General features: G+C 42.9%; 1 protein-coding gene across 40 annotated transcripts in view; it reads right to left on the bottom strand.

The window, feature by feature from the left end:
* RIMS2 (regulating synaptic membrane exocytosis 2) overlaps positions 1-14,852 on the bottom strand; it is a 919,325-nt gene that overhangs the window by 793,268 nt on the left and 111,205 nt on the right. For 30 of the 40 annotated variants that reach the window (XM_089658335.1, XM_089658295.1, XM_089658297.1 and 27 more), the window contains exon 2: positions 2,345-2,377. The exons of the other annotated variants lie outside the window; for them this stretch is intronic. In XM_089658335.1, the coding sequence (XP_089514461.1) occupies positions 2,345-2,377 (33 nt within the window). The remainder of the gene's footprint in view (positions 1-2,344; positions 2,378-14,852) is intronic. 40 annotated transcript variants of the gene reach the window in all.

The raw sequence follows: 14,852 nt of genomic DNA, 5'->3' as shown, positions 1-14,852 counted from the left end.
CCAGAGAATAGAGTTCAATTCAGAGCTCTGGCTGGAACACTCTAGGACATTCACAGAGTTGTCCCTAAGCTACTCCTGTGTTGACTTGGCTGTGTGCTTAGAAACGTTGTCATGTTGGAAGGTGAACCTTCAGCCCAGTCTGAGGTACTGAGCCCTGTGGAACAGGTTTTCATTGATTATATCTCTGTACTTTGCTCCATTAGGCTTTCCCACAACCCTGATCAGTCTCTCAGTCCCTGCTGCCAAAAAACACCATCACAGCATGATGCTGCCACCACCATGCTTCACTGTTGAGATGATATTGGACAGGTGCCTGGTTTCCTCCAGACATAACATTTATAAATGAGGCCAAACAGTTCAGTCTTGGTTTAATCAGACCAGAGAATCTTGTTCCTCACAGTCTGAGAGTCCTTCAGGTGCTTTTTTGCAAATTCCAAGCGGCCACTCTTCCATAAAGCCCAGATCGGTGGAGGGCAGCAGTGATGGTAGTCCTTCTAGAACGTTGTCCCATCTCCACACAGGATCTCTAGCGTTTAGTCAGAGTGACCATCGGGTTCTTGGTCATCTCTCTTGCGAAGGCCCTTCTCCCCCAATTGCTCAGTTTGGCCGGGCAACCAGCTCTTTCGAAGAGTCCTGGCTGTGCTAAACTTCTTCCATTTCAGAATTATAGAAGCCACTGTACTCTTGGGAACCTTCAATTCAGCAAAAAACTTTTATAGCCTTCTCCAAATCCGTGCCTTGCAATAATCCTGTCTTTGAGCTCTGCAGGCAGTTCCTTTGACCTTAGATAGTACTTAGTTTGGCTGAAAAAAGACCATCTAATTCAACCATTAAAGGGAAAAAAAAACTAAATTCTATACCCACAGTTGATCCAAACGAAGGCAAAAAACCCCAGCAAAAGCATGGCTTTTGCTCTGATACAGTTTGCACTGTCAGTTGTGATTTCTTTTATAGAGAAGCGTGTGCCTTTCCAAATCATATCCAATCAATTTATGTAATTTACCACAGGTGGACTCCAATCAAGATGTACAAAACAACTCACAAATGATCAAGAGAAATTGGAGGCACCTGAGCTAAATTTCAAGTGTTGTTGCAAAGGGTCTGAATACTTAGGCCAATTAAATATTTCTACTTTTCTTTTTTCATACACTTGCTCCTTTTACTCGTTCTGTACTCCTTTGACTTGTTTTCAGCCAAAGCCCACTGTCAGCTGACGTCACTCAGCCAGTCCAGGCTCTGGAGAGATCCCAATTTTAAAGACAGGATCCACCCAGATGCCTGATCAGCAGCTGGCTCAGCCTCTGAGTGAGCACTGGAGGGGCAGAGCAGACTGAAGAACAAAAACCGCATTTGATTGCTCGGTTTTCAGCCATAGAAGGGACGGGGCACAGATATAGCATCAGACTGATGCTACATCCACCAGGGTAACTCCTGAACCTTGAATCCTGAACTTCTCTTTTAATACTTACCACTCTTGCCACAAGTGCCTCCAATCTATAATATAACCAGCTGCTTGAAGAATCTTCAGAATCTGTTGCTTCTAGGAGTGCCAGATTCTTGGTTCCCCGATTCGCACTGTGGTTTCTCCTGCTGGGTCCTAAGTCACAGGACACAAAAGGGGCCAGTGAATGAAGGAAATCAGGTATCCAACACTCCCAGAAATGCCAGATTCTAAACAGTCATTGTTTTTTCTTACAGTTGAGACTGGCAGTATTGGTACTGTAAGAGGTGAGTATTAACTATTTTCTTTTTAGGGCACCTTTTTTGAGCAACTGCATTTTAGCAACAGACTGCTATGTGGGTAACAGACTATCTGACACAGCAAATGTAAATCATGCTTAGAACTTTTTATGATATAGTTGGGTTTCAGATTATATTTTGTGATTCATTTTTATAAACATTTTTTGTGCACTTAAAATGTTGGCCAGTATATGCACCAGGGCTGTTTCTTTTTCCCAATCTGGCATTGTTAACAGGCTACTGGATATGTGACTCTCAACTTCAAGATCCACCACTACAGAGAGGCAGAAAAAAAAAGCCAGGAGCCAGTGAGAGGATGACAGCTACAAGAGTCAGCCAGCAAGAGATGTAAGAAAAACACAGGTCTCACACTGAGAACTAGTCCACAAGCAGGCAGGAGGAGAAGACATCCAGCTAATGTGGATGGGGTAAGAAAGCTGCATGCAGCCATCTTACAAAGCCAATCAGGAAGCAGATGACACACTGGATGCAGCCTATCAGGATTTGGTTTCACCTAACACCAAAGTTGCATAAAAGCAAAAACACAGCAAAACAAAACAAAAAAGAAAATCAAGCCTACTGCACCATGAGGAGATTTACTTACTGTGAAAGCTGGGGTTTTTGTTCTTCTTTCACCCTAAAAAGATAAGTTTGTACAGCTGAGGGCAACATATAGGAATCATGCTACTATGAAGAAACACTGGTGTGCTTTCAAGGCTAAGCTCACCCAAAACTGATATTTCAGTTTTGCATATTTCCTGGCAAATTCAATAACTCGCAGGTTTCTTATACCTCTCCAGGACTCCATTGGTAAAAGAGAACTGCCCAAATTGCTGCAATTGTTGCAAAGCCAAATATCTTTTCCAGTTATTCTGAAATCTGTTATATTTAACTAGACATGTTTGTTAATGTTGATATTTTATTACTCATCCAATGTTTTACTGTTTTAATTAATGCTGAAACATCTTCAACATAATAGAGCATCAAGCTATGATGGAGTTTACGATGAAGTCTCACTACCATTTGTATTCATGTGTTCTGTTCCCCATGGAACCTGTAGTACTTTGTCCCATCTTCCCAGGTGCTGTCTAAGGAATATGGGGAAAGTACTACACATAGGGGGTTGTTTACTAAAAATGAAGAGTGAAAAATCTGGTGCAGCTCTGCTTGGAAACCAATCAGTTTTAAGGTTTTATTACCAAAGCTTAATTGAACAAGATGAAGTTAGAAGCTCATTGGCTACCATGCACAGCTGCACCATATTCATAGATAACCAATGTTAGTAAATAAACCCCATAGTTTGTCCTCTGGTTAGGAAAATATTGTGCATTTATTTTTATTTCTCCATACTGATGAATGTGAATTCATGGTACGGCAAGGGCATTTAAATGCATGGTAGAAGCATCTAAAATGCCTGTGTGCACTACACTAGCCCTTATGGCATGCAAAACTGAACTCTAAAGTGAAACTGACACATTACTTGGATAGACACTTTAGCCTTCCATAGATGCTATATAGTTTAATGAATCAAGTCAATTGACAGTTCACAGTGCATGAATCGGAGGTACATTTCAAAAACAATTTCCAGATAAAACTAGGATCACATTTACATTGAAGGAATTTTTCAGCATGTTTGGCATCGTGCAACACTGTATACAGAATTCTTAATGTTTTACGAATCTGTTGCAAAGCAAGGCTACCTGATTACTAGCTGAGACAGCTTGCTATCTCGATGGCTAACAGAAGAAAACAGGTACCTGTGGAACCAAGAAAATTGCTCAATTCCCCATCAACAAAGTCAGAGATGATGAGGGGGAAACCCTTCCGTGGAGATACAGTGTTCTTCCAGCGGGGAGCCATCCCTGCCAAGAGAACACAATGATCACTGCTAGCGCTATCGCTGCAGGCAGTAATTGCATGCTAAAAATCCAACATGCTGGTCATACCCAAGTCGATCAATCAGCCTGCCCATAGATGGACTGAATCTAGTCCAGTCCCTGCTGAACAGTCAGAGATGCGATCCATCTATGGATCATGAGTTGCATGGTGTCACTGGCAAATTGCTGGCAAATTCCAATGCTGATTGCGGTGCAAACAGACGTGAAACATAGTAGTACTGTGCATTTATCAAGGTACATATGGTAAATGGCTGTTTAATGTTTCAGTTCATGGCTGATTCTCTTTAAACTGTTGTAAACACAAAACAACCCAAGCAAAAAAAAAATATCCGACTTGCTCCCTTTTGGTAAATATACCATTATAAGTGTTTTGTATTATGTTTAGAAAATTCAAAAAAATGCCCATTAATTGTGCCAGAAATCTTGTGAGCTAATACCTTCCTGTGCTTTCTGCCTGTCAGTTACATTGTTCTCAGATATCATGGAGGACTACAGGTTATGGAGAATAGGAGAGGAGTGGGGTTCCATAGTCCTTGCATGTTGTTGTTGTCTTGATAGAGAAGGGTAAGCGTTCATTCTAGGACTGGAAGTGTGTTACTAGAAGAATCACCAGGTCAGCTTGAAAAAAGAAAATGAATGCAGCCACCACATCTAAGGACTAGTTAGCTGCAATATATTACATTTCGTTTCTTAAAATAGCTCTCGTATACTGTACTTTTTAACATGTAATCTAACTCAAAAATTGTTTTAAATATTTTTAAATCTATAGCTTTCCTTAAAAAAAAAACAAAATGGGTGATCCTGCCAGGATGGTCTTTTTCAGGCACATCCTGTTATAGGGTGACAATATTCTGTCCCTATCTCCCAGTTCTACTCTTGAGTTGCCAGGGAGAGGCTGCAGAGAACCTTCAAAGGATCAGCAGCATTGAGATTCCTCAAAAGGCGTGAATTGTTTTTTTTTAAGTATTTTTAAAAAATTGTCTGCGATACTCAGTGGTTTAAAAAACTAAATCTCCTTAAGTTGGAGGTTACATTTACTTTAAAGTTGTTCTAAAGCCTAAATATTTTTACCTTAATTCATTCCTTGCATTAAGGTAAAAAAATATTTATGTGTTGTTATTGGCCCCTCCCCCCTTTATACTTACCCGAGCCCTCGTTCGATCCAGCACTGTGCACGTCTACAGCTCTTCTCTCCCCTCACTTCCGTATCTCACTAGTTTTGCTTGGGCACCGGGATCCCATGGCTCTCATTGCTATCAATCAAAGCCCGTGCCAGTCTCTATCAATGGACGCAGGAGCGAGCACGCAGAAGTGCCCCCATGGGAAGCGGCTTCCTATGGAGACAATGGACAGAGAGGAGGAGCTAGGCGGAGGATCTGGGAATAGGAGGTTCGGGCCACTCCATTGTGCAATTCCATTAATGGTAAAGAGGTTTTGGGGGTTTTTTTTAAATTTTCGTTTACAATAATTTTACCAATACTCTCACACGTGAATGTTCCACTCTCTTGAGTTGATCATCTCCAATTCCCTTCTGATTCGGAGTAAACGGTAATGGATGTCAGTTGTGACATCTGTGCCCCTCCATGTTTTTTTTCCACATTTTAACAGTGGACCCATGATGATTCTATGGGCAGCCAGATTACATAAGGCTACCTCCAATCCATCACATTTAAGTCCATTTCACATTTGCAGACTCTGCCAGCGGATCCACCTGCTCAGCAGGGAATGTGTGCGCTGATCCCCGCTGAGCAGGCAGCTGACAGGTCCGTGTCCGCGCCGCAGAGCAGACACAGCCCACTTTCTTCTATGGGCAGTCAGATGTGAATGGAACCTGAAGGGGGCTTTCAAAAAATAAAAGGATGCATTCCTTTTCCATTTCTTTTTTCTGGACCTGGATGGACTCAGAGGTAGGGAGATGTTAACAGACACAAGTTCCTTTACTTCACCCTGACCTTAGACCTTTATGGAGATTCTGATTAGGTCCACCTGAAAAACGGACAGGTGGACCTGATCAGAAGGTCTGTATGAAAGGGGCCTTCTCCAATGTTTCCAACAAATAGCTGCTTTATTGATTATTAATAACTGAATCTAACATAGGCCATACATGGGTCGAATTCTTTAGAAAATCAGAAGTTTTGTGCGTTTTGTAATCCGATGGTGCCACCATTGATTTCGAAATTTGACCAACCAAGCCTTTAATTTTACCTTATGTTGGTAAGAAAAGAATTTTCATGGCTGGGAATCTTCTTTTCTTTCGAGGTCACAGCTCATGCTCATTTCTTTTTTGATTATATTTCTCACACTATTCTCCCATCATGGATTAGAAATTTGTTTGTTTTTCAAAACACTTCCAACATGCCCGATCACTCAAACTCGATGGCCGCATGACAATCAGCCGCTGCCACGGTCCACTAATGGTGTGAAATTCGAACGTAAATTCTTTATTCGACTCATGTATGGCCTGCATTAGTGGGTCTACTTTAGCCTCTGCTGACACGTAGCAACCATTGGTCCTGAACACATAGCCTTGTGTCATCTTTGTGCTGCAAGCTGACATCTGAAAGGTTTGGCAGGAAGAAATGTGCGTTTTGTCCTATAATTCTACAAATACATAGGATATATAATATAATAAAGGTTACTTTTAAAAAATAAATCTTACTGATGACCCCACTTTTGATAACAGATAACTAATAGCAAACTCAGCCATATAAACTACCATTGTGATGTTATATGTATTTTCTATGCTCATCCAATATTTGCATTAGCACTAAATACCTATATTGACATGCACAACTTTGACAACAAAAGATCCCACACAATGACTGTTACAGAGGGTACTACAAAGGATGGGAGCGCTGATCATCAGACAAAAAAAGTAACAGATAGAAGGAGCAGTAATGCACAACCATTGTGCTGCCCTACTAAGCAGGACTTGTGCCTTCAACATGTAACAAACAACATGACCGACTTGTGTGTGTATATATATATATATATATATATATATATATATATATATATATATAAAGTTCAAAAGGATTACTGCACATTAAATTTATTTAAATAGCATATATACACTGCACTATATATACACATAAAAATCAACTTTGAACACCCAAAAGCTTTAATACAATTACACAGATTGATAATAATAATGTGACCCTTTTAAAGTGCTAAATGAAGAGCAGCAACATACAGGTGTCTGCATGCATGGACACACCCAGTGGCAGATAAAGTCAAGCCCTTGGATCATTGGAATGGTTCAAAATTTTCTAAGCTATGGTATCCGAAGTTTTGGGGCTCCCACATACCCTATAAGTGCCTATTTTCCATTACTGCTGCCTATTTAGTTCTTTGAGCCTGGGTTCACATATATGCGGTGCGGTATATCGCATGTGATTCGCACAGGAACCGCACCGCATTCCTGTGAAAATCACATGCGGTTTGTGTGCAGTGCGACTGGAGCCATACATTTTGTATGGCTCTAATCACACCGCACCAAAAAGGTGCAGGACCCTTTTTTTGGTCCGCACTAGAAGCGGATCACATGGGTATTCACACGTATGCAATCTGATTCTGCACATTGCACCGTGTTTTGCGGACCGGTTTCGGGGGATTGTTAACTTAACATACACACCCGCAGCGGTTTGCATGAACAGGGTGCGATTCTGATGCAGTGCAGAATTCGCACAGAAGACACTGCGAATTCTGCACCGCATCAGTGTGAACCCCGGGATGAAACAGATCAATACCACCTGGCTGCTCACAATCTTAAACTCACACCTTTAGAATGCCTTTGAGCAGATGTAGGCCTTCTTTAGCTTAGCAGTCCTGCTTCTTCCATGTCACGGCCATGGCCTGGGGTGGTTTGTGTGCAGGAGGCCAAGGGTTGGATCTACCTTCAGCAACAAACGTTCTATTTCTTTAAGTGGCAGAAGTCAAGGATAAGGATTACAGTCATGTGGAATACATCTTCAGTAAAGAAAGTTAATAATGGCAGCTCCCACACTTGCATCATATGTATGGAAGCAAACATAGAAGGTGCTTAATTTCGGATGGGAACTCTAATGGTTAAGAAATGCAGGTGAATGGTACTCATTCAAAAGTGCTGTATCCAATAGAGCAGGGATCAGCAATTAGTAGATCAGTCAGCTGACTGGTAGATGGCGGTCTGGGCTTGCTGATCCACCATTCCAAAGCATCAGAGTGCAATGCAGAGGGACTACTTGTAAAGTTGTAGCTGTAATAGGGAGCAAGAGCCATGTAAGCCGATGAGTACCCTGTAGTGGTGGCTCCTGTCCCATGGGGAGTGATACCAATTGCACTCTGCCTCTTATCCTGGCTAGAGGTCTCCAGAGTGGTGCCAGCAGCAGGAAAGAAGAGATCTTCAGGTCAGTGTGAAGCAATACACTGGGCAAAATAGTATAGGGCTGCTTTCACACTGATATGCTGCGGTTTACCCACTCCACAGGTGCAGTGTACCTGCAGCTTTCCTGGCTTATCCATAGACCTCTATTCTATCCTGTGGGTTTGGTGCACTTTCTGAAAGCTCACCAAAACTCCTGAATGCTGGAGTTTTGATGTGCTTTCAGAAAGTGCACCACACCTGCAGGATAGAATAGAAGTCTATGGCAAAGCACAGCTAACCCAGGAAAGTCGCAGTAAACCGCAGCACATCAGTGTGAAAGCAGCCTGGGGGCTCAGAACAGTATGGGTTCTTTTAAATTTTCAGTTTGCAGGATGGTAAAACCCCATAGTTAAGATGTGTTTTTACCACCCCTGCCCCAACCGCACACACTTTAGCTGCAGTGGCCAGGAGTGTACACATGTCGCAGCTGCAGCAAGAGTTAAATGCCCTGTCATGGTTAGTGGGTGTAGCACCTGCCAAGCATGATGCATTCAAGTGAATGAGGCTGCTCTGCAAGTGCCCTGAAACCTTGTGCATTACAGCAAAGAAGGGGTTAAAGCAGGCAGCGTTGTGTTGTCACCACTTGCTTTAACCCCCTGAACCATGCAGAAGCATGCAGTCATAAGGCGCTTGCAGAGTGGCACCATTTACTTGAATGGGTCGTGATTGGCAGGCGGTAGCACCCACCAAGAGCAACGGGATTTCATTCCTGCTGTGGCATGTGTACACCTTTGGCTGCTGCCTCAGCAGCTAAAGGGGGTAGGGATTGGGGGCAGTATATTTGCCATTCAAGTGCAGGGTTTTACCACCCCCCAACTGTACATGTGAACCTAAGGGTGCCACTGCTGAATGCAACTAAGGCTCATTCACGAGTGCATCCGGCACTGCTGCTCCTCTGCAAAGCGATCCAAGTGTGTTTGACAGGCGGTGAGGAGGTGATTTGCTGCAATGCACATTATTGCAACACGGTAGTATGGCGATTTTAGAGGTTTAAATCAGGTGTGAGGAGGAGACACTGTGCCCGGTGATCTTTGACTTCTCCCATGTTGTTCAGGTAGATCTCCACCACTTTAAGGTTACCTACCCCTGCAATACATCTGTCAAACACAAGGCCTGTGGGGTGAATCTGGCCTGGTAGGATATTTCATGTGGCGCTCTCCTGCAGCACCCCCTTCAACTCCTCCCCCACCGTGTCTCAGCAGTCAGTAGCAGAGACGACAGAACTCCTCCGCGCAACTGCAGACAGGCTTGTCCCTGTCCCTCCCCCATCTCAGCAGTTGGCAGCAGAGAGGAGGACAAAACGCCTCCTACAGATCCTGCACCCCTATGTGCAGCAGCAGCACCCCCTTGTCCCTGCCTCCCCTGGTCTCAGCATTCAGCAGACTCTAGCCCTCCTCTGGTCCTCCTGCAGACCCTGCACTTTCTGCTTTCCAGGTCTGCCCCCAGCTTCTTCCCTGCAGCAGCACAAGGTAAGGAGGGTGCACTGTAATGTAAGGGAGGGTGGGGGACTCTGGACATCTAGTCTTACAGATACAACTGGTCTTTTGAGGGCAACCATAATGCTGGTGCAGCCCATGATAAAATCAAGTTTGATCCGCCTGCAATAGACTATTTTTGGCCAACACTCTTCAGGGCATTAAAAAACTGCCCTTTATCGGGGCTATAAATAATGTTCTACAAAACAATATCATCTATATATCATTAAAAAAAATATTTAAAGGGAATTATTGTCATAGAGGTGAAAAAATTCTACTATCAAATAAAGCACTTGGTAACATGAACAATTGGCTAATCTTTCATATGTACGGAAGCTGGAGTTGAGTGACCACTCTATGTGCTTTCAGAGCACCCTTGCCTGATGACCAGTTTTTGTAACTGTTCCATTTCCTGTACGTGAGCTCGTCTTGGCCTTTAGGGCTCATGTACACTGCAGCCCCTGAACTCTCCCTAATGTTTTCCTATGTGTACACATCGTCGTTTACAAGAAGTTGAGTTACAGTTGTTTTTTTTAAATGCACCAAACTTGCGTTCAGGAGTAGATTTTTAACGGCGCTTCAAACGCCAAATGCTTCTAAACGAGTGTAAATGCGGTTAACCGTGTTTATAAGCATTTGCGTTTATAAGCTTTTTTTTTAACTGTTCCATGTCCAGATGCTGTCCAGAGCCTTTTTTCATCATCAGAAATGCATGCAAAGTGTATTCCATATATTCAAATGGACCTAGTACACCAGTGCAGTTCCAGGTTCCACGTGAAGGAAAAAATGGTAGAACGTGCTGCATTATGCTCATGATGGGATCCATAGTGAATACAACCAGAAAAGACAGTTCATCTCAACCATACTGCTCTCTCTGCTTCTGCTCTCTCTATTCCTCTCAATGTCTGAAATTGTTAATTACTTACTATTTTTCAGTGCATTCTGGGCATTTGGGAAGGTCTCCTGAGGTTATCTTTTAAAAATGCTTCTAAACACAAACGCGGTATGCGAACGCAGCTAAACTGACGTTTTTTAACCTACGTTTTCCAGCAGCCAGTTGCCATAGTTCAGAAGAGTTTTCCAAATGCCCCGTGTACATGAGCCCTTAGTGTATCTGACAGGATCCATTTCAATCAAAAGGTATTCACTTATCTTTTATCTAGAGATCCTAATACGGGTGTGAATGGCTAAAGTTGTCCAGACCAGAAGTCAACACCCTGCAGCACAGAAGCTGTGGAAGGACCACAAGTACCATGATGCCTTCCAGCGGTGGGAATATTTTTTAAATGAAGAAAATACTGCTCACCACTAGGACTATAATATCTAATTTAATACTAGTATTACTATATTATTTCAATAGAGATGATGAACAAACAAAGTATTACCTACATGACAACTGGACAAACCGGTCTGTATAGGTTTCATTTTGCCTGAAGCACGGTTCTGCCCCTATTGACGATGACAATATCATTACAAGCTGGACATACATCCCACTTCAGATGACAAAGACTCCAGAATAAACCACAAAATCGACTCACTTTACAGCCTTTGATTTCTCGGCTTCCAAAATTAGCTCCAAGCTCTGATTCTATATTTAAAAGCAGCAAAGCTAAAGTAGAAATTGATTGCCGTTATCTGGTCTAGCCAAATTTGGCAGTGCTCACATTTAAATTTGGAATTATATTTATATAGTGTGAAAGCAATGATGATCCAGGCAATAAATTGTGAAAGACAAACAAAGCATCCGAAGCAAGCTTAGGTAACCCTCTGCTCAGTAGCTTACGGGGAACTACATACACCAGAAAGACTTGTCTGAGCATCTGCTCAGTAATAGGAGCTCCAAACTGCCTTCTTTTTTAGGCCCCTGATCAGGTCCACCTGTCTGTTTTTCAGGCGGACCTGATTGGACCATCCATTGTTCTCTATGGGGAAGCGGATGTAAACAGACATCTGTCCCTTTACACCTGCCCGCATCCAATCCACTAAAAACAGACTGATGGAGGATCCACTCCACATCCCTCAAGCGGATCGGATCAGATGGCAGTCGGCTGTAAAAGGACAGGCGGTAAAGTTCATATGACAGGCACTATACTCCTTATCAAATGTGAGTTGCTGATTGTACTGCATTTAGATGCGCCCTCTACTGTTCCTTTTTTGCAGAACATGATTGGTTAAAGAATATGTTACCCCAGCATTTCATGTTCCTGAGATGTGCCTGTTGTATCATGCACCGGTGTTAAAAGGTATCCTGTTCTCTTTGTATTGCTTCCTTTGTGTGAAATACCTCAATCCTGCCTATTTATCTGCTCTCCTATTGCAAAATGACCACACTAGGCATAGAAGCACATCCCTCCCAGCGTGTTCAGTTCTCTGGCTGTGTAGAGAGAACAGCATCTGTCCTCCAATGGTCAGACTTGTGCTGACAACCCCCCCCCCCCCCCCCCTTGCATAGCCATTCACTAGGAAAATTATTGTACTGCCGCTTCTCCACCTCCATCTCTCTTAGGCTTGGTTCACATACGTGCGGGTGGTGCAGCTGCAAATCCGCACGAAAATCCGAGCAGTCGCACCACCCGCACAGAGGACTGCGTTCTAGTGGCACGCTGCATGCACTGGAAAACGCAACCATACTGGGAACCGAGGTTCCTGTGCGGGCTGCGTTTTCAGAAGTGCAGGGACTTCTTCCCCGCATGTCACGGGGCACGGGAGTCCATTCAAATGAATGGGATCTCGTGCCCGTGCAAAATGCGGCCTGCACGGCCACATATATGTAAACCAGGGCTAAGCCCCTTATGCATCTGAGAACAGGTGATCATTATGTGATCATTTTATATATATATATATATATATATATATATAAATGTATTTATGTTGTTTTTCTATATCTATACACAAATATTTTGCCTTTCATTTTTGTTTTTAAACTGTATGGGTTCGCATACTTTACATGCTAAAACTTCTGAGATGTTAGTGATTGGGGTTACATATACTTTAACCTCACTGATGCTTTTTTTCCAACCTTTTTTCTTTATGCTTTTGCATTAGAAGATAACAAATGTAGTGGTTTTGAGGTTAGATGACAAGTTTAGTGCAATATAACACTTCTAATAATTGACAGTACATTTATTTATAGTGGTGTATACGTCAGATAAAAAAGACATTTAAAAAGGAAATGGGGACACCTAGATTTAGTTCCAGGTAAGGGACTGTCCTTTCAAAAGGAGAGAAAGTAAAGCTGGCCATACATGGATCAAAATTTGTCCAGTCCATATAAGGCCAAGTTGGGTGTACACAAGTCGATTTTTTTTTAATCAACTTGTGTACAACCAACCTGTCTGGGTTTTCCTGACCTATAGCCAGCAACACTGAACACTGCATTCTGCTGGCGGGGAGCCTTCTCACAACAGCACTGCAGGAGTGTTTTCCCCCACATGTAATGAATGTGTGGATAGGGGAATCAGCACATTTTTTTTTTTTTCAACCTGCTTGTTGAATTGAAAAAAAATATCTAATGTATGGTCTGCCTTAAACTTGAAACTATGAAATACAGAGCATAGCCCAATGACCAGAAACGCATGGACAGCATGACTACTCTAAATCAAACAATAGTGCTGGGAATGGACACTGCGATATCGGATGAACAGCAAGGAAACTAGAGAGATCTCTGCTGCATTTTAGGGACACAAACTAAGTCATTGTAACTTAGCCCAGGTTCACATATATGCACTGTGGTACATTGCATGTGATTCGCACAGGAACCGTACCGCATTCGTGAATAAATCACATGCGATTTGTGTGCGGTGCGATTGGAGCTATACATTTTGTATGGCTCTTATCACACAGCACCCGCACCAAAAAGGTGCAGGACTTTTTTTTTGGTTTGCACTAGAATCGGATCACATGGGTATTCACACCTATGTGATCCAATTCTGCACATCGCACCACGTTTTGCGGACAGATTTCGGGGTGTAGTTAACTTAACATACACACCCGCAGCAGTTCGCATGAATGGGGTGCAATTCTGATGCGGTATGGAATTCGCACAGAAAACGCTGTGAATTCCGTACCACAGGAGTGTGAACCCAGGCTACGGCTGCATTCACACTTCAGCTGAGCATCTTTGGTCATGTAGCAGGCCTTTTTTTTAGCATTTATACAGGCTGTTTTGCAGAGTTTTCTTAATGAAAAGCTAGTTACTCAAGAAAAAAAATGTGTAATATGTGCAGTTTCGCTATTTTATTCACGCATGTTTGTTTTTCAGGCCCTTCCACTGAAGTCCATTTAGGCCAAAAACACCTGTAGCTCATGTGCTTCATGCTTCAAGAGATCCTATGCTGAGGTGTGAACAGGTACAATTTAAAACCATAGGATTTTGGCTGCTCCGCATTGTGAGGTTTCGAGCTACAAAACGCTCAGGTGTGAATGGGGCCTCTAACCAAATGCTGCAACTTTGTACAGTTTTTCTTTTGCTTCACATAATAAAATCGGAATGGAAAAACATGGGTATGTGGAATGGGGAAAAAAAAAGTGGGGGTGGGGGGGGAATGCTTATGATAATTGTTGCTATCTGCATATGCTTAAAAATAGGCTCATGTTGTTTTAAAGGGTCAATCCACCTAAAAGTTATATTTGAGGTATTGATAGAGTTGAATGGGCCAAGTCGCCTATGATAAAAATGATAGACCCTTCATTTCTTTGTAAGTAAGCAAACTTACAAAATCTGCAGGGGGTCAAATAATTATATTCCCCACTGTATAAGAAACCCACCAGGGAGAGTAGGAACCCTTCACAATGGTCACAACAGGGGTGCAGCAATCAGAACCCTAAGCCCAGTTATGTCACCATATGCATAAAAATGGTCTTATGACATATTAAAGGGTGATTCCCACTCAGTGCCAGCCTCTTCCTACCAACCTATGAGGTCTCCCAAGCTCTGCTTGCCCATCTGCGGGCCCGGGACTGGCTCACCGCCATCAGCTAGAGGTGAGGAAGGAGAGCGGACATGCTCCCCCTCCCTTTCTTGTCCTGAGCCAAAAGTGATGTTTTGATGTCACTTCTGGGTCCCCATTTGAGAGATTTCCTGGCCATGGAAGCCGGGAAAGAGTGTAATACGGTGCGATGTGCACCACATTACATTCAGTGGAGCACAGGGGAGACATGCAGGGTCTTTTAGACCCTGGATGCCTCAATAAAGAGAACCAGTCACCAAAAAATCATCATCTAGGGGACTTTGTCCCTTTATGTGATAGTAAAAAAAAAAAATGAAAGTCACACTCAAGCACATACCATCCTCGCCCTCATGCTGGGACGCCTACACATGACAACGTCGATTGC

Source organism: Staurois parvus, unplaced genomic scaffold, assembly GCF_062004578.1.
Source record: "Staurois parvus isolate SC_StPar_1 unplaced genomic scaffold, SC_StPar_1.0 ptg001062l, whole genome shotgun sequence".
Taxonomy (NCBI): Eukaryota; Metazoa; Chordata; class Amphibia; order Anura; family Ranidae; genus Staurois; species Staurois parvus.
This window is presented reverse-complemented; position numbering and strand designations above follow the sequence as displayed.